The sequence below is a fragment of the Salminus brasiliensis genome, chromosome 6 (genome assembly GCF_030463535.1).
Source record: "Salminus brasiliensis chromosome 6, fSalBra1.hap2, whole genome shotgun sequence".
In the NCBI taxonomy this organism is placed as follows: Eukaryota; Metazoa; Chordata; class Actinopteri; order Characiformes; family Bryconidae; genus Salminus; species Salminus brasiliensis.
Window position 1 is genome coordinate 35,215,596 of NC_132883.1, and position 20,246 is coordinate 35,235,841.

The following is a 20,246-nucleotide window of genomic DNA, read 5'->3' on the forward strand; positions in this document are numbered from 1 at the left end:
GCTTTGAAGGGGAATCTCTTTAATTATTACCATACTGTATTGCAACACTAATAAATGTATATTGGTCCTGTACCAAGCCACCTAATGTGGTTTGCTGCAGTAGTGAAAATCCAAAAGTGTCAAAGAATAAGTTTTTATTTGGCACCTAAGGAAATGTAACATACAAAAAGGAAAACAGAAGAACCCTGACATCAAAATCTTTGGTAGATTTCTGTATAAATCTAGTGGAATATGTGCCCAAGTGAGTGAGGTTCCATGTGGTGCTGTGATCAATTTATGGACTTTTCTGCATTGCTGACCACCGTCTTGGACAACACTTGATCACAGCATGGCAGAGCTCCTTAGATCAGGAGGAAACTGAACTGCTTTGTGACGGAACCAGCTTCTGGTCTTACCAAGTGCTTCTTTGTGTTGAAGGTTGACTGTTAACCCCATACCCCCACCCCCGAAACGCACGCTGAAGTCCATTCTAGCCCTCAGAAGCGCACCCGTACCTTCCACGAATAGTTTGTTAAAACCTTGTTCTTCTTCCTCACAATGCAGGTGTATGTACCCTCGTTGATCGCGTTAGCCACAATGCTGATGTGGTCGTCCTTTAGGGAGATGTAGCCAGGATGAGAGTATTCCAGCAACTCGCCGTCTTTGTACCAGCTAGCATGAACAGAATGTTAGAGGTTAGGGGATTATGATTTAACTTACGAGTAAACAAAGTATATACTGAAATAAAGTTGTTTCTTAATTAACAAAGACATAATGAATTTTTTTGCTTGTACTTTTTATAATGTTATCTATAACTAATGTAAGTCGTATATATATTTTTTTTAATAAGACGCTTCTTATTCCTAAATTTGTAATAATTCCGTATGTTGTTACAGGTCTAACACTTATATAAAGGGGAACAAAACAGATCTCAACTCTCAACTCACGACACTTTGCCTTGCTTCGCAGCAATTTTCTTTCCACAGCGGAAGGTGAGCTTCTTTCCCTCAGCAACAAGCTTGTGTTTGGTCCGTGGCGGCGTTGGAGTTGGGGCGACAGTGGGAAACGGGAATGCTGTTTGGGCATTATGACAAGGTAATTACTTGGCAATGATCTACACTAATGTAACATCTGCTATATACATACTTGAGCCTCTTTATGGAAGTCACCTTCAGGTTCTAGTGCTAAACCAGATTCCCTATTTAACAAAAAGGATTTACCTCATCGCTACAGGAAAAGCAAAATTGGTCCTAGAAGAGCAACCACAGACAACGTGAAGTAATATCCGCACTGCACCCTGATCACGAAGAATCACGTTATCCATGTCCTTACTTCTAGCTAAGAGGGAGCCATTTGTGGTCTGGTCCTTGTCCCTGCAATTCGCGAATCTGCTTGCATCTGAGGCCCATAAGGCAAACTCTCAGATTCCAGTGGCTTGCATTCACGCACAAAATTTTCCCCCTAGGACCGAACTGCACCCCGTCTGCAACGAGAACCAGATTAGGAACCGCATCCTCTTACTCTCGAGTAAACACAACCCCAACACTTCGATGGAAAAGCCGTCTGTGCCGGGGAATCTCGAGGAGACGTTTCCTGTTGTGTTCTTCCAGGACACTGGGCTGGCTCGAATCAGTTGGATTCCTGAGCAGAGCTCCTATGCTGTACTCCAGTCACCAGACACAAGATTTCATGGAAAGACTTTAAAGCTTAATGATGGAGGCTTGGAGCCTCCTACTAATTTAAGAAGCTTAGACAGCACTTCCTGACGTGCTTTGGTTTACAGCAGTCTCAGGTCATGGCATTGTATTTTCCCACTCTTCATGAGTGAATGGAAGTCAATTTTAATAGATTTTATTACACATTTCTGTTGGTCCATTCATAGTAAAATTCAGACAATTTAATGGTCATATTAGCTACTACATTGTTATATAAAGATCTATGCATATGCAAGCCACGTTATGACTAGATTTGGCTCTCATTTTATAGACACTTATAAAGTACATGTTGGTGGATAACCAGCTGTTTCAGGTGCTCCAAGTCTAACCTAGACTTTAGTCACTTGTAAAGCTCTGTTGCTTGTGGGCATGTTTTGCTATTGCATTAAACAATTGCAACTTTTATGAAATGTCAATACTTTTCTTTAGTATTGTATCAAAATGTCAGTATTGTGACCACACAGTCGAGGGTTATCTGAACAACAGGCTGAGATGTAATCTTGCTTCTTTATGGAGAGACCCAGACCCTATTATTAAATGTGTATGTATTATCAGATTGCTCAGTTGTGTTGCGGAATGGTTTTCCCCTCCTTCAGTTGTTCTTGGCCAGGGGAGGCTTTTCGTAAACTGACAGTGACGGAATTTAGGGCTAGGCAGTTAACATGTCCCTTTTTTTCAGATCTAAATTACACTGGCTTTTATGTCTTGCTACTTTGGTGTAGAAGTGCTAAAACTACATGTCTGATATTTAAATGTCACACAGGCAGGTGAATGTAGTGTTGGGAGTAGGGTTTTCCTGATCCAATCCAGGCATGTTTTTATGGCTTGGGTATCGGCGGTTTGAATCCCAATTCAGCTCGGAGTCTTCATTTTACAGTAGAACATGAAAACGGACCGTAACATCTGTAACTTTATAAAACTATTGTGGAAATGCTCTTTTTTTTTACCAGTGGGAGAACTGTCAAACTGGATTATAAGATATTAAACACAATAAAAAATCGGTTCAGAATGTATCAAATTTTTATTATTTATTATATTTTACTTCAGTATTAATTAGCAGCACATCTTATCATATTTTTTTATTATTATTATTTTAATATTTAAACGGACAATGTGGAGCAGCATCGGCTCAAACTAAGCATTAAGATGCTCTGGGCAACATAATCTAATCTGTGGTTGGTAGTCTTGCCGAAGAACTCTTACTGGTTTAGCATGGTGTTCTTGGCTAGCTCTTTTAGGTGTTCTCACTTGGACAATCGAACCCGGTCCGCTGTGGGGATGGGAATGAGGGTGGTGTTTCCCCTCTATGCTACATCGATACTGATGTCTGTCAGACACCAAAACATTTAAAAGGGCAGCTGTTGCGAGAGAGGGTGAATGAAATTCAAAGGTCCCTCACAGAAAAAAATTCAATTTGGACAAACTTGTCTTTACTTCAAACATAGTTGATTGGCTGCGATGCATTTGGTGTTGAATGTCTGCGTCTTCAGGGTTCGGCTATGAGGCCAATGTAGCTAACAAGCAATGGAAGTCTACGTCACTAAAAATCCATTATTAGTGTATTGGTTCCAGTGCAAAACCAAGACACCCAACATGTCATGACCAATCCACTATGTTTTGGGGTATGTGTGGAATGGATGAATAAATGTCACTTTTAATGCTGTCCTAACTAAAGTGAGCTGAGCATCTTAAAAGAAAACTTAAGTAGTGTTCAGAAACAGATCATCTATGCATAAAGTGTTTCCAGATGCTTTCAGTGCTACAGCAAGACAATGACACAAAACACATTGCTGTTATGACTGTTCTTCATGGGAAACGTGGAAAGTTTTGGCTTCCCCAGGTCGTTTTTCTGAGCTATATCTAATGAAGTGTGTATTTTGCTTGCTGAAAAAGAAACTGGCACCTCTGAATACAAGCTGAACAACACTGATCAACACTGTGCCATTATTCCAAAAAAATATGGGGAAACGTGCCTAGAAACCCCCCCCCCCCCCAAAAAAGTCAGCTTTCTAAAATAAAATTAATTCTTGAGCACAAAATAAACTACATCTTTGTTCCACTATAGTGGGGTTAGACTGTTGAAAAGCAGGTAGCTATCAGTTAGCAGTATTGATGCACTTGGCTCCAGAAATATTATACATATTAGACCCACTAAGTCCTGTTTATATCATATGTTTGTGTGGAAAACCAAAGATGATTTAATAATGGACGATACCAGTATTTTCCACATTGTGGTCCAACTTGTGACTGCACCCATCAGCTAATTAACAAGCCCTTTTCATGGGTAAATGAAGTTGTGAAAATAGATTGTCTCCAATAGTCATTTAGTCTATTAGTCAGTCAGTCTATTCTAATGACAGGTCTACTTGTGAGTGTAAAAGTTTCAGGATCACATTATACATGTATTGTATAGCGGAAAGGTGCCAAAGAATGCATTCATTCAGGATCTTAAGTTGTTTATGTACAAATGTTCAGTATGTGGCTTTGGTAGGGGTGAAACATGCCCAAGTGCAGCTTTACAAGCCTATTTACAACCCTGTTATTTGCCTTTATCCCTTCTTCTTTGACAATAAAAGGAAAAAGCTCTACTTTTATTGTCTGGTTCATGTCATTGTAACTTCACAGGAGCCATGTAGCCTGGCTTAGCCACTGTTTTTCAGACCAAGAACACTGGATTATGCACTATAAAAGTGCATAATCCAGAAAAGTATTTGGACACCTGCTCATTCCTTTTTTCTTCCAAAATCAAGGGTATTTTCAACTAGATTTTGAGCGTTGCTGTTGGGATTTGATTGCATTTAGTGATGAGAGTATTAGTTTGTGAGGTCATCCAACTTCACAACTCTTCCAAACCAATCACAAAAGTCCTGGATTGAGCACCATCTTTCCACAGTTCCTTCCGCTGCTCCACAGCTTTATGCTGGGTGGCTATATACCCCTCTAGCCCACACTTTTAATTCTGTAGGTAGTACTTCTCTACAGTGGCAGAAAAGCTGTATTTTTGCATATGTACGTCTGTGCCGGCAATGGGTGCAAGTAGCTGAAGGGTGTCCACAAACATTTGGACACACAGTGACCTGAAGAAATTGTAGTAGGGTCTAGAATGGGTTAGCTTTTAGCCTAGCACCCAGCTAGCGTCTGCTGCGTTGCATTTAAACTTTCGCTAGTGGGCCGGGTGTATGTAAATATTTCGTCTGGTCCTGGAGGGCCGGATTCCTACAGTTTTGTGCTTTTCCTACTCAAGTATACCTGATTCAACTCCCTTTTGCTTAGTTTCTTTTTTTTGGTTCTGGGTCTGTATATTTATTTATTTAAAGAATGTGCACAAGTGATTGCTCTTACCATAACAGAAGTCGCAGCTGTGGGGGCAATGCTTCTGCATTAGCTTTCTTTTGCTTTCGCAGTAGCCTTTCCTGGCCCAGGCGGGACAGATAAATAATCTATCCAAACATCCTGGAGGGACAGAGAAGGAAAGAGGAATTAGGAAGGGCGGTAGAGAGGACACGCAAAAGAGGCCCCAAAAATATGAAGGTAAAACGTGAGGAACAGATGAAGGCCCCAAATAAAGAAAGTCTATTACATGAAATATGCCGTCTAATGCCAGAGACACTCGTTTATGAGTTCTGAGTGAAGATTTTGGCTTAATGCAGTTTTAAATCAGTTCATTGAGGAGACACACATGCAGGGTGCTGGTAAGCAAAACTTAGTTTCCAAAGCAAACTTATTTGCTGCAGATTTCCCACTATTTTACAATCAACATTACATGGGAAAACTCAGAGAGTAAATAAAAAAAATAAAAAGCTTTTGACATTTGGTTTGCTCTGCTTATTGGTTACGCACCGTACAGTCGATGTACGCCCCAGACGTCGTCCTGCGTAATGAGTTTGCGCCCTGTCAGTGTAGCGTTGAGATGCATTATGGCTGTTGGGTTCTGGGAGTGCATAAGACCCAACACATGGCCAATTTCATGAGCTGCTACATGAACCAGGTCTGTCAACCATACCCCTGTTTAAAGGACATTCGTACACAGGCATATAAGTATTGCATTATATTAAACAAAAAGACTGAATGTGGGTGTACAGCGGTGGTCCCAAAGCCTAGTCCTGGAGGTCCACTGCTCTGCACATTTTTGTGTTTCCTCTGCTTTGATACACCCACTTCAACTCAAAAAGCTCTTGTAAATGAGTTAGCTGGGTCAGATGTCAGGTGTGCTGGGAGCATGGAAAGCACTCGAATTTGCAGAGCAGCGGACTGCCACGGCCAGGGATAGGATAAGCCCTGACCCCTCCTCGCCCACAGAATGCACTTCAGTTATTCTCACAAAACCATTGGCCATGTGCATTTCAGTGTGACAAGGAAATTTTTACAACAAATTTAGTGATGTAGACTGGATACGGCTTATGTACCAATAATACATGTCTGTTCAGCATTAGGGGATAGGGCAATTACACATTACAAATGTAGTGCCGTATGACCAATTATCATTAACTTTCCTCTTACAGCAAACACAAAGGCTGCGTCTCAAACCGAACACAAGCACGCTAAACAGTGCACAGAAATAGTGCCCCACCATTATATGTGCATTTATTAGTGTACAGTGGCGAAGTACTGTGTGTTGGACCGAGAACAAGACAGCTTAAGAAGAAAGTTCTTAAGCAGCTCTGAGAGAGACAGGACCTCTCACCAAGTGACGGTGAAAAAAGAAAATGAACTAATGCTATTCTTACACCAAACACTTTTCAAGTGATTTTAAAATCATATGAGTCCTGCTAGAGTTGCAGCAAACTCTCGGCATCTCGATCGTTTGGTGTTTGGTGGTCGGGGTAGCGGTCTTAACTTTTTTTTTTGAGACTCTTGAAGAGTACTTGTCTATTACAGTTATCAATAGCAGTACGTCAGTATGTACAGTGTTGGAAACCACATAAGCCGAAGATTAAGATTATTTAGCATCTCAGCACTGTAGTTTGGACAGTGCTTATTGGTGGGATTTTGTTAGCTACATTAGCCCAACATGTCTCAGCTCTACTGTGTTTGGTGTAAGGAGAAAGTTGTGTAAATTTAAGTTTTTGCCAGTTCACCTCAAAAGCGACCTACGACTCCAACACCTGTGCAACAGCTTACAGCTAAATTTTGATGAATCATGGCTATGTTCTGTTAAAGCTGTGCCGTTGGCATAATCATTCTAAATTGTGGGTAGAAAGAGAGAGAGACTTTTCAAAAGGACACAAAGCACCTTTCTTCCAGCTGAAGCGCATGTTCCCCAGAATCCAGTATTCATCATCGTCAAAGTGGATTTCTCCAGTCGGGGGGAAGAAGGCGTGGGCCAGTTCGCCAGTGATGCCGTCGAAACAGTGATGCAGGTAGGACTGCAGACAGTCCGTATGGTTTACAGGGTAGAAGCCTGCCAAAGCGGAACACTGAGTCATAATCAGCTTTCCAACATAGACAACCGAGTCAAGACCAGCAGGACAAGCTCTCCAAAAGCTGTAAATGGCCCTAAGGAGCATAAATTTGAGGAGTCAACTCTGCAAATTTATGCTGGAACCAACCTTGAATGTCTCCCAGAGGTGCACATACACGGGGATCGACTGTAATTTCTTTGACACCGGTCACTGACACAGACAAAAATGTCCAAATCCCCTGAGGACACACTTTTTGACTCTGACCCAGAATGTCTCGAATGTTGCCAGAGTTCCATTAAATCCTCTGCAGCTAGCCAGTTGTGTGTCAGTTTGTTTTTATTAGATTTTGTTCGTACATCTTTTTTTTTTATTTTGCAGTTTAGTGGCAAAATAGTGACCTAAATCTATAAGAGAGTTTGGATTCACATCATCTGAACTCAGTCATCATAAATTCCTATTCCTTTTAATATGTTGCAGTTCAACATGAACATTCAGATCTAGCACACAGCTCAGGTTTCTCATTAAAATTGTCCTGCTCTGAGACTGTGAACGGTTTAGAGGAACGATGGTGGTTCTACAGGGCAGTGAAACAAGAGATTGTTGCGACGTTCCCATAACAGAAGATGTGGCAGATTATTTAAACCGCAAGGGAACAAACTCTGTAATACTGCTCTCACCTATGAAAATGTGTGCACATGTATAAGAGCGAGTGTATTTCGTTTACACTTGTGTGGAACGTGGCTGAGAATTGTCTCTGACAACTCTGAATGTGGTTTCAGTGATCTGATCGCAATCCGATTACAATGTGCCCTGGGGAGTGTTTACACCTGGCTTTTCATGTGGATAAGTGAAATCCATGCATGAGCCGATCCGCAAAAATGCATGCTAATGTCAGGTATAAACAGGCCCTTAGTCTCATCCCTTCCACTGAAGCTTCTGTTCAGATAACTCTGATTAGACTTCATCTACCTATCAGCGTATGATGTCATTCGAGCAAAAGGTGGAAATACCAAGTGCTAAGAAACTCTGAAATTCGTGTGGTAAGATTTAAAAGTTCTGCTTATATCATTGTTTGTAATGGAAAGTTTTTAATTACATTAAAAAAAAAAAGAATGCCACATAAGCATTTTCCTTAGTGGTCTAAGACTTCTGGACTCTCTGTATAGTTTGAACTAGTATAGACGTATCGTTTAAACATATAGTAAACATATAGTGGTAGATTGAGTCTATAATTAAAACTGGAAGGGGACAAACCTCATTATGCAGTTGCTTTGATACCTGAGGAGGCTGTTAGGGTGATGCTAAGCGGTTGATACGGTACGTTAGGTGATTTCTAGGGCATTTCCGGGCAGTTGTTTGTTAGAGGTTGTTGCTAGAAGTATGTGTGTATAGATAGCAAATACTGGGTAAAATGATCACAAACAATTAACGTAATGATATGATTATAAAATTAATACATGAGTAAGGGGTTTATTCAGCCTTTTTTGGTGTCTTGTTTTATAAATTAAATTAATATGTATCTACATTTTAAAGTGTAATGGAACAACAGTAAAAACAGTAAACGTCTAAGGTTTAGAAAGGGTATTTTTCAAACAAATCACCCAACTGCAAAGACGTGACCCCAAAAGAGAGTCAACTTCCACGTCTCAGTAATTCCAGTGATTTACTGCCATTTCAAATGAATGGAACTGGTTACCTTCTGCTCAGTTCAGGTCTGTTGCAACTGTTTCCAGGCATATGTTAACTAACAATGGCTGCACTCAATGCCAGACACTTAAGTGGACACTCTGGGCTGTTCTGACAGTGATGCTTATTCCATGCTCGTACCGATTTTAATGTCGGCCTCCTGATCAGCAGGCACCTCTCTGAAGCTGAAAGGCGACACGTCGCTCCACATAGCGAAGGCTTTGGCGATGCCCCTGCGTGTGTCGCTGGCATTCATCAGGTTCCTTGGGAACGACAGCAGTCTACAAAAACACAGCAAAAGCGTGCATTTAATTTACAGTTCTACTTATTATGAAGGCAGTAGAGCCGACGTTTGAATCTTAACTTTAGCACTAATAATTAAATGCTAGTAGAAATTAGCACTATTTTAAAGGCGTGTTTTAGTCTTATTTGACCAAGTTATGGCACAGTTATGACCCAAACCCCTTAAAAAGCCTATGGCCCGCCGGTGGGCCAAAAGAGTTACTACAAACTTCTACAACCAAAGAATAGCCCCAATAGTTTGTACAGACGTCCCTGTAGTTACTGAATAATACCGCTTAGTATGTAATAAGCCTTTCTGCGTTAAAGGGTTGAGGCCTAGCTCAACCAGTCCTGATTTGACACTTGATAGCAGTATGTCAGAGTGACCAAAAGATTGTGGAAAATTGTGAAAATGAACAATATGTTGTTCCGAGCAGCATAATTGTTAAAGAATATTTCAGCATAAAGTATAATAGTATAATACATATGTAGGCTGCCAAGGAGAAGGTCCATGGTACTTTAACATCCCAACTCAAAAGAAGCAACTGCGTTTGTAATCGTCTGTCTGACAGAGACAAAGAAGGCCTTTGCGCTTGGCAAGAACGCCCTGGCAGGAGCAAAAACAACCTGGATGTTCAGAACATGATTTAATTTGTGGAGCAGAAAAGAAGCATGCTTAAAAAAACCCTTGCAGAAATTCCTACTTGTAGGTTAGCTTGAATTGGTCCCATTTCAGCTTCTCCGGGGTCAGGGTGTAGCGTTTGTTCCTGGAAAGGTGAAGCACGTGGGAGTGGGCATCTTTACGAATCCCAATGATCAAAACACCAGAAATGTGAGCTTCTTCCTTGGACAAAAAAAACTCAGATTAGCCAAATGATTAGTAGTATGAGCATTTTTTCCACTAAGCAAAGTCTGTGTGCCACGTTTGCATCAGGATGCACAATAGCTCTTCTCCTGAGGTCTTTGTTTTTTTTTTAAAGCTTTGCGCTCCCCTAATAGACTAAACGCTTTGTTAAACCAGAAACACATCTTGAATTAATTAGTCCACGAAGCAAGTCTCAATCTAAACTGTGAAAAGGCAGAGACTGAGGCTTTGTTTAACGGGGTCATAACATAACTGGTGCTATTGTGTGACTTCTGTCTTTAGGCCCGAACCCATGCCTTATACCCTAGAGTTGAAACGAGCGCCAAACATGGCAGTCTGGTATAGCACTGTTACTCCCTAGAGAATCTGTGAGGACAGGAGTGAGAAATGTTGAGCTGGGCCTTGAGCCTGGGAGCACCGTGACCCAAGAAACACAAAATACATTAACACTGGGAAACAGCAAGGGGGTGTTCCACAAGCAGGATTTCTTAGTTAGACAGCTAGCTTGAGCCTAAAGCTCACAAAAGTCCCTCAGCTCTTCTCTTGTTGGAAATAGCCCCCAGGTATTGTGGTGATAACAAAAACATTCTGTAGGCATATATGAAGTTTTACACACTGAACAACTCTGAGTATTCAGTGGGCTTAACTATCAATGTACAAAGCATGTGTGTTATGGAACTAATAAATACAGTACTGTGTAAATGAGACCACCCTTCTTTTTTTATGACCAGTTAAAACGGTCATTAAGTCAAAGTGAGTGAATTTTCCAGATGTTTCTGTATAAAATAATCCAGTTGCATAAGGAAGGAGAAAGTAGGGAAAAAGGAGAGTTCAAAAAAGGATTAAACATAAGGAGAAAAGGGGGCCCCTAACAACCATGCAAGACCTAGTAGACTTGTAGAAAATTGGTATTCCTTGCTCCTGGGGTCCCCCTACAATTAGGAACTGTAATTTGTGCTTTGAGCCACTGTTGAAGGACACGTTTTTCTGGACGAACTAAAAAGAGATACAGAAACGGATAGCATGTGGACTCACAGTACAGTAATATTACAAAACTGTCCACCATGTCAAATTTGCAGTCTGTGCAGTGGATGAACCAAAACTACTATAATTCAGTTTAATCCCCAGGCTGCTGCTACGAAAGAGAGTCAGTGCGCACCAGTTACAATTAAATGAAAAAATCTATATATTTTAAACAGTATTTGGACTCAATCCAGACTAGACAGTACACTTGGCGAGAGCTCTGGACACGGCCGAGTACAGCACCTCCAGAACTAGGCTTGCTGACTAATGAGTAGTTAGATCACGTTGGCCATTTTACGCTAACGTCAGACTTACTGCAAAAATCTGTGTTACTGTGTGTTTGTTAATGTGACCAATAGCACAACACCAAGACTGTCAATCACTTCAATCCTACGTGTAAACCCCACTTTCTTACAATATGTCAGAATAACATGTTAAAACCAATTTCTCTGGGGAAATAAATGGGCCAGCATTAGCACAGTAAAAACCAAGTTGGAATTAAGACACTGGAGATGGAAATAGAAAAAAAAAACGTTGTGAAAATGGGCTGTTTTGTTATGGAAAGATGCAGGGATGGACGGAGCTACACATCATATGCTGCATCCAGCCAGCAGAGGCACTAGACCTGTGGTGGATTCCCTTTATGAGAGACGCTGTGCTGTCCACGTTTAGGCCCTGGTCAGAGATCCAAAGATCTTTCCGCCTGACCATTTCCAAAACATCTTGACCTTTGGTATGCCACCTAGCAATGACCCTGATCTTGTTGTTGACCTTGTGTGCTACCGTGCAAAGATTTGCTTAATTGGTAAGAAGTCACTATGTTTTGGCTCATCTCTGAATAGTTAAGCCTATGTGCTTCACATCATACATTATACCATCAATCTGACAAGCCTTCAAATTACACATACAGAGATCAGCCATATCCACCTGCCTGATAATTTGCTGCCAAAACAGCTCTGCCTTGTCAAGGCATGGACTTCACGAGACCTCTAAAGGCGTCCTGTGGTATCTGGCACCAAGACATGAGCAGCAATGTGGAGCCAATGTGGAGCCTCCATGGATCGCGTCAGTGAGCCGTGGGCTACCATGACCCTGTCGCTGGTTTGCCGGCTGTCCTTTCTTGAACCACTTTTGGTAGGTACTGACCACTGCGTACCAGAAATCTATCCATCCCAATTTGGACCTTGTTAATGTGGCTCAGATTCTTACGCTTGCTCATTTCTCCTGCTTTTAACACATCATCATCTTCAAGAAGTGACCGTTTTGCTTCCTAATAAATCCACCCCTTGACAGAAGCCAACGCAGATAAGGATAATCAATGTTTTCACTTCATCTGTCAGTGGTTTTAATGTCGACATCACTCGAAAGCCCTGAAAAGGATCCTCTTGACTCTACAACTTGCAGATATTCCCATGTCACTCCCGTCCAAGAACATCAACCAAACAAACTGAAACACTGAAGCTCCGCATTCTTGTAGCCCTGCCACAGCCACGATTCATGTAATGAAAGACATTCACAAAGGATGATTCTACAATTGAAACGTTGACTCCAGAGAGTATTTCTAGCCTGGAACTACACAACAAAGCTGTGCAGTCAGGATGCATGTTTGCAACAGTGTTCTACACATGTCGCTTATGTAACTAGCTTAGAATGACAGGCGAAACATTTGGGTGGCCTTGTCATTCCGAGAGTTAGTGAACTTGACTTGTCTGGAACAAGCAGGCAGGGAAATAAAAATTCTTGGTCGCAGTGTGCAATTGGACCCGTCCCCACCAAATAAATATGTACACGTGCGCGCACACACACACACACACACACACACACAGACACACACACAGACACACATTTTTAAGCAGTGAACACATGCTAGATATGCTATTAAAAGGCAAATTAGCTGTAGTCATTTGGTAAGAATTTACTCAGAACATCTTTCTGCAAGAGTCCCACACACAGCTGAGAACCATCCTGGCTGTGTGCTTAAAGTGGGCTTTATTAAAAAGACAAATAATAATTCATTTCAATTCATTTAGTCAGTAAAATTGGATTAATTTGTTTTTTACAAGCAACCCCGCCGTGTACTTATGCACATGTTATTAATTTATTCATTAGAATTTATTTGTTTGGTTTGGTCGTGTCAATTAACCCAGCCATTCGTAACTCCTGCTGGAACTAGCAATGCTTCCGACACTGAGGGTAAAGACTTAACACGTGTGTCTTCCGACACATGCAATGCCAGCCAATGCATCTTTTTTAATAGCTGCCTAGTCCACATCTCCACGGCACCAGCTAACAGAAATCTGTGCCAGCCAACGTCACTTAGGAGTGATGAGGAAAGAAAGCACCCTCCATCTACACACCCAGAGAGATAACAGCCAATTGTGCTCTCTCTGCCTTTGACGGAAAAACGGCATGGCTTGGAATTGGAAAAGACAAGACCAGACAACCATATTCACCATTTGTGACATTTTGTAACACATCCTTGCAGTGAACATACACACCAAACACACACAGTGGACAGTGAGCACACCTGCCCGGAGCGGTGGGCAGCCATTGCTGCGGCGCCCAGGGAGCAGAGAGGGTGATCAGTGGCAGCTTGCCGAGCCCGGCTATCAAATCCACAACCCTGTCATCAATAGCCTGGAGCTCTAACCGCTGAGCCACCATTGCCCCACAAAGAGCAAACATGAGACCCCCGACAAGAAGCAGCAGCATACTCTAAACGCTAAACGAATGTCCACCTCGTCACTACCTGGGCATACAGACATACACTCATTCACATGCATACATTCAAACTCCAGGGCAATTTTAGAGCAACCAGGTCACTTGATCTCCATGTGTATTTGGACTGTGGGAGGAAGTGGGTACCCGGAGGCCCCAGTGCTGAGAGGCTTGCTAATCACCAAGCCCACTTGCACTGTTTATTTTTTTTCTAAATATTTTACTAAATTTTACTCTAAACTCCATAAGTTTAGAGTACCCAACCCACTCATTAGTACTCTGCCCAATCACATGTAATGGCCCCAACACTGGGAGGGTGAGGACTGACACATGCCTCCTCTGACACATGCACAACCAGCCGCTGCCCTTTTTTCAAACTGCCGCCGATGCAACATCAACACTGTACCATCGGCTAACAGACACCCGTGCCAGCCAACATCACACTCAGGTAATGGGAGAGAGAGAAAGAGCAATTGTGCTCTCTCAGGCTCCGGCCGCTGATGGTAGGCAGCATGATTTGGGATTCAATGCAGCATTTAATGAATTGAATTATGCCATGCACCTCTATTTATTATTCAGTATAGAGTCTTTGCTACATCATTCATGATACTAGGTTCACGATTCAATTTTCTTGCAATATTCGGAACAAACTGTATATTTGCATTGTAGCATAACCTACAAAGCCAAAAAACTGGAGGCAGGAGGAGTGGGTGTTGATGGTGCTGCTTATTTTGTGAATTTCGGTGTTGGAACAGTGCACAATATATTTTTATATGTTAATGCAGTTTAATCGTAGGTAAATGCTCTAAACATTGAGCCTGCACAGAACTGCGAGGGCATGTCAGTTAGCAGAATGATTGGCAGTGGTTGCATTTTGCATGTTTTAATAAAGTTATGACACTTAATAACTTCAATATATATATATCAAATGTTTAAAATGATAATATTTAAGAAATAAACAGTATGAAATAAAAAGGTTGCCATGCGGCATTCATGTTCAAAGCTTAGCAAAGACGCTATTATATAGGTAGGTGACGTAAACATGTTGCTAACTCTGATTGGTTCTTTGGCTGATCTGACATCACATAGGCCAAATCTAGCCCCGCCCACAAGAAAATCAAGTTGCGATCCTGAGAAAACAGCTTTTGTAAGAATGAGGGGTGAGATTTACATGTTTGAGCAGAAAGGCAGAATTGTAGTTTACTTGCGAAAGTAAAATAGAGCTAGCTACCTCACTAGCCCATATGGATGACTGCTGACCATTGCTGAATCATTAAAAGCACATGTCCACATTGTTTTTTTATTATTATTATTATTATTATTATTGCCACCTTTAACACAACATTAAACACAATGAAGAAGCTGCAAGCAGGTTGATTCCTGTCCCAGATACGTTCCCATATGTCCATATGTCCTAAAATGGTCTAAATGGCCACGCACATAGTGGTTGGGTTTTGGTGATGGTGTTGCCATGACATCACCTTCAACTTGCTCACCCCTTGACCCACTCCATCACTTGACGGGTGTGGCATCCCTGCTGGCACATCCAGTAATTTTTCATCCACCGGAAACGAAGCGATTGTGCCATTCTATTACATCCAAAATCGCTACTAAACTTCAGCGGTAAGCTGGGGTCACTGGGTTTCCATTCCAACCAAGCAGGAGGACATCTCATCATTTAAGGACTGATACCAACATCTCCAGAGACAGATGCATGCGATGCATCCATCAAAGCCATTTGAGAGTAGCTTTAGGCTACCTCAGCAGAAACCCAACACTGAACCTGACTCTTCAATATTGGAACACACACATACACACTTCACGGAGTGCCAGGAAGTGTCTGGGTTAAAAGTTTACAGACTTGGCATGAACTACAGGCTCCTCCACTGCATTTTTATGAAGGACGTCTTCGGTTCTCTTCGCAAGCAGCTAAGCAGCTAAGTGTCTGCTTCGGCTGATGACGGGAACCATGGTCTTTGTACGTGGCGCAACGGGTTCTGATGAACCTTCCTTTTTTTCAGACTAATCCCCTGGTCAAGAGCGGCCAGACCTCTATACTGGTCTTCGGCCAGACTTTGAGATGACCCGTCTGGATTTTCCGTAAAGCCTGATAACAGCGGTTTATGGAAAGGGAGGGAGAAAAAAGAGAGCGAGAGACAGAGAAAGAGAGACAGAAATAAGGAGGAGGCCTTTTTTTGGGGGGCCAACGAGGCAGAGGAGACATTCCTGAGTCGAAACAGTCCCAGAACAGGCCATGTAGCCTGGCTTTATATCAAATGCTTTCGCAGGCTTGTTGTTCTAAGCTGCACTCTTGGCAGATGGCGACTTCTTTTTTCCTGAGGAAAATAAATGGAAAATGGGAGAAAAAAAAGAAATGGTGTTTGAAGTCCAAGGCAAGCGCAGCACTGTCGGACGCTCAAACGACAAACGGGGTTTGGCTTTTGGGGAACGGCTTGGAGCGTAGCTTACTCGCGCAAAGAGTGGAGCCGGAGCTCTTTCATTGTTCGTGCACATGCCATCGCTCTGACAGACCTAAACTGTACGGCTGGGCTGCTTATATGTGGGCTGAGCTAAGGAACCGCTTTGATGTCAGATCAGTGCAATCATGTGACGCACTGCCTGGTTACACTCTTTGAGAAAGTGCTCCTGATGACTCTGTGGAGGTTCTGGATACAAATATTTAAATGTGAAAGGCCCGCTGCCCCCAGAAAGATTCAGTAAGACTTAAACAGGGTTACTTTGTTTGAACACTCATGCAAACAAAGTCATTTAAATTGGTCTTGAAGCTTTGGCGTGGCGCTGAAGTCTAAATGAGTAACCCTAAGATCACACGTTCAAAGAACCTGCATGATGAATAGTCTCCTAACCCCCAAGCTGATGTTTTGTTTGGGACTGTCACAATCAATTTTATCACTAATCCTAATGATCCACAGACTATTTGTAACTATTAATCAAGTAATTGTTTTCAAACTGCATTAAATGCACTGAACAGCCGAACACAGTAGTATTTACTAGGTAAAAACACAGGGTGATGCATCCATTGTGGTTAGGATGTTGTGGCTGGGGGTCTTCAAGTAGGCCTAATTTGTAGGATTGTGGCAGTGTGTGTGTATTAGGGTAGGAGGGCTGTGGTCAACTGGCTGTGCTGGGAAGCAGTTTGACCAATGGCTGATATAGATGCTGGTACAAGTAGACCAATAATGGCACTGAGGAGGCTGGGCTTAAACAGACGTGTTCAAAGCTATAAAATCTGCATGCAGAATGTGTGGTGAAATCAATGAGAAATCCTGACATTTTGCACAAGGCAGAAATCCAGGACGAAAGCATTTTTAAACCCTTAACAGAGGACATGTCTGGAAAAAAGGGACGTATGGTCACCATAGTAAATACCAATTTTCCTGTTGCATCAGCCAACAGTCACCAGTGTTGGCTGGCATCACGTTGGGTGGGTTATGCCCTCCTGGAACTTCCCGCCATGAAGGCTGTCATTTCTGGGAGTCAAAAATAAATTTGCTAACTTTTGATTTGCATAAAAATGTGCCCATCAGGCTGTTTCTTATTGTAATGCAGAAGTCTGATGTCCTCAAACATGCCGTCATTCGCCAGATGCTGCTGGTTTCCTCTCTTTCAATCATTTACAAACAGTGATTTGAGGCTAATAGTAGAGAATTTGTGGAGAATGTACAGGCTGCTTAACACAGATTTATAATGACCTGCTGATTTCCTAATTATCCATTCACTAAAATGAACTGGTAGGCTGATTCATCAAAAAAGTCAAATTGAACTAATGGCGGTGATTTTTAATCAAGCAAGCGATTATACTTGCATAATCATAACAGCCCTAGTTAGGGTTTATAGAAAGCATTGTAGATTAAAAAAGATTCCATCGCAGCTCCTAAATAACCATCCATAACACTGATCTGGCCAATGCAAGAAGGGGTTTTCTGATAGGCGCAACCTGCAGACCTCCAAATCGTCTGAACCCAAAGGCCTTGCTGACCAGGAGCTGCATCAAAGCACACTCAAAACACCAGCATCTGGCAGCCCATGCTCAATTGAAGCCAGGAGTGGTGTGGCCGCTTCACAAGATCTCCGGCCACAAACTCTGCCAGAAACCACTAACCCCAAACCTGACAGTGCACTTAACTTGAGTAATGCTCAGAAACACTGCTCAGATTCGGACTTCTGGAAGCGCCTTTCCACATGGACCGTAAACTTTACTATTCTTCAGAGTTGTGTTACAGACAGGGTTGATTTGAGTTGAGGGGGATGCGAGGGGCTGCCATCCCCCTAGGGATTTAAGCCCACTTCAGTTCCTAATCGGAGGATTTCAACTAGAACCACTGTTTAAGCTCAGACACGGTTCCCTTAATTAGTTGGCTTATAGTCGACTACAGTGTTTTTCTGTTTGTTTGTTTGTTTTTTACTATTTATTTATTTTTTATACTATTTATTTATTTTTTACTATGTTTTTACATTAAATAGCTTTTCCCTTATGTCAGGAATACACAGTATATTTAATAGAAAGCCATTTAAATTCACGTATAAGCTACAATACGTTTTATTTAACATCCATCAAGCTGCTTAGATGTAAACGCTACAGTTTTATGGGGACTAGTGCACTATTTAGGGAGTAGGGAGCCATTTGAGATTTAGCAGGCAGCCCTGACAGCTGCAGTATTTTACTACTACTAATAAAGAGTTCTTAGTCCAGTAAATATTACATTACAAACTATCATATGTATCTATTTTATCATCATATATCAATAATGCTGGATGCTGTTTGTTATGCAACCTTCAGTGATGTAGCACATGCTAAAGCTGTGGCTTGTAACAAGTCGTTGTCACATTCAGCATGCAGTGAGCTCACTTCCTCAGACCTCAAGCAGACTTCACACTCAGGTGTGTCGGTTAGAAAACCGCATTAGACTCTGAAGACCACTAGCTGGTTTCATAATTCGGGAGGAAGCAGTGTTATGTCACTCTGACCATGAAGTCTCTGGACGGGATGGGATTACATTAGCAAGTCTGCTGTTAAACCCACCTCCTGCTTGACTCTAATGCAAAAGGGTGACAAGACCAGACAGACCATTAGCTTCAGCATTCTCTCCAATATATGCTATATATGTCAGGGCTAACCAGTAGTATCATTTTTAAGCTAATTATATTTACATTTTCCGTCCAGTTTAATCACAAGGGTCCAATTTCGATCACACAAGTCCAATTCGATCACACAAGTCCAATTTCGATCACACAAGTCCAATTTCGATCACACAAGTCCAATTCGATCACACAAGTCCAATTTCGATCACACAAGTCCAATTCGATCACACAAGTCCAATTTCGATCACACAAGTCCAATTCGATCACACAAGTCCAATTTCGATCACACAAGTCCAATTCGATCACACAAGTCCAATTCGATCACACAAGTCCAATTTCGATCACACAAGTCCAATTTCGATCACACAAGTCCAATTCGATCACACAAGTCCAATTTCGATCACACAAGTCTAATTCGATCACACAAGTCCAATTCGATCACACAAGTCCAATTCGATCACACAAGTCCAATTTCGATCACACAAGTCCAATTCGATCACACAAGTCCAATTTCGATCACACAAGTCCAATTCGATCACACAAGTCCAATTTCGATCACACAAGTCCAATTCGATCACACAAGTCCAATTCGATCACACAAGTCCAATTCGATTGACTAAGTAAAAGATGACAGGGTTTTTTTCGTTGTCTAAAAATGGGGGGAAATCAATATTTTTACATTTACATTTTAAAATCAAGTTTTAACTTTTAAACCAAGTTAAACTGTAAGTTTTGTAAGATATAATTCGCTGCTGTTTTTTTTTTTTTTTTTAAACTTCGGCTGTTTCTGCAAGTTTGCGTTAAACTCCTGGCTGCTAATGATGCTAATGCAATAGACATAGGAAAGACATCAGATGCAGGCAAAAATGCTCGTCATTAACTTAATGCATCATTTTCCTTTACATTCAAAGTTAAATAGTCTGGACTGGGGTCGACCAAAGCCCCTTCCATTACCTCAGATGTCCACAGAGGGAAAGCTGAGGCTCCTTGCAGCGCAGCTAAGCACAGCCCGAGCACGGCCACCAGGGCTAAGCCGCAGTCCTGCTTTCGCTTGGAGCTCTCCATGGCTGCCGACACGCTCGGCGGCGCAGCGCGGGACTCCTCCGGCATCTACTCCTCTGTGCTCCGCGGGATCTCCATCGGTTTTGGGAGGGCGTGCAGGGCTCAAGCGAGAGGGCTGCGAAATCTCCGGCTGGTGGGACGAGCCGACGGGGCTCCACGCTGTGGAGCTGTAGCGCTGCTGTAATCGCAGTGATTTTCTGGAGCTCTTTCTTTCTTTCTTCCCTCAGACTGCTGGATGCGTGCCGTGTGGGCTCACGTTACTCCAGCGGAGATCACTGTCTGACAGGACAGACACAGAGGGGAGGGGCTGCTCTCCAGGATGGGATGTAGACTCAGGTAGTATGGGGCAGTGAGGGGCCAGTTTGGACATCCCGTTTTTAATGAGATAGTAGATGCTATGGAAGATCTAGA

General features: G+C 42.2%; 1 protein-coding gene across 1 annotated transcript; it reads right to left on the minus strand.

The window, feature by feature from the left end:
* Window positions 1-136: 136 nt before the first annotated feature.
* On the minus strand, window positions 137-19,884 carry mmp23ba (matrix metallopeptidase 23ba). The gene is made up of 8 exons (XM_072682196.1): window positions 19,728-19,884; window positions 9,769-9,908; window positions 8,924-9,063; window positions 6,928-7,095; window positions 5,535-5,699; window positions 5,037-5,147; window positions 927-1,053; window positions 137-651 (listed from the first exon to the last, which is right to left on the minus strand). The coding sequence occupies exons 1-8, from the start codon at window positions 19,881-19,883 to the stop codon at window positions 477-479; spliced, it is 1,182 nt and encodes a 393-aa protein (XP_072538297.1). The 5' UTR covers window position 19,884; the 3' UTR covers window positions 137-476.
* Between the last annotated feature and the right edge of the window lie 362 nt (window positions 19,885-20,246).

Excerpts from the sequence above, each read along its gene's own strand:
- mmp23ba (XM_072682196.1), bottom strand. The coding sequence starts at position 19,883 with ATGCCGGAGGAGTCCCGCGCTGCGCCGCCGAGCGTGTCGGCAGCCATG. Across the intron at positions 9,064-9,768 it reads CAATTCAAGCTAACCTACAA|ACTGCTGTCGTTCCCAAGGA; the intron begins GTAGGAATTTCT and ends GTGTTTTTGTAG. Across the intron at positions 5,148-5,534 it reads GGGCGTACATCGACTGTACG|GATGTTTGGATAGATTATTT; the intron begins GTGCGTAACCAA and ends CTGTCCCTCCAG.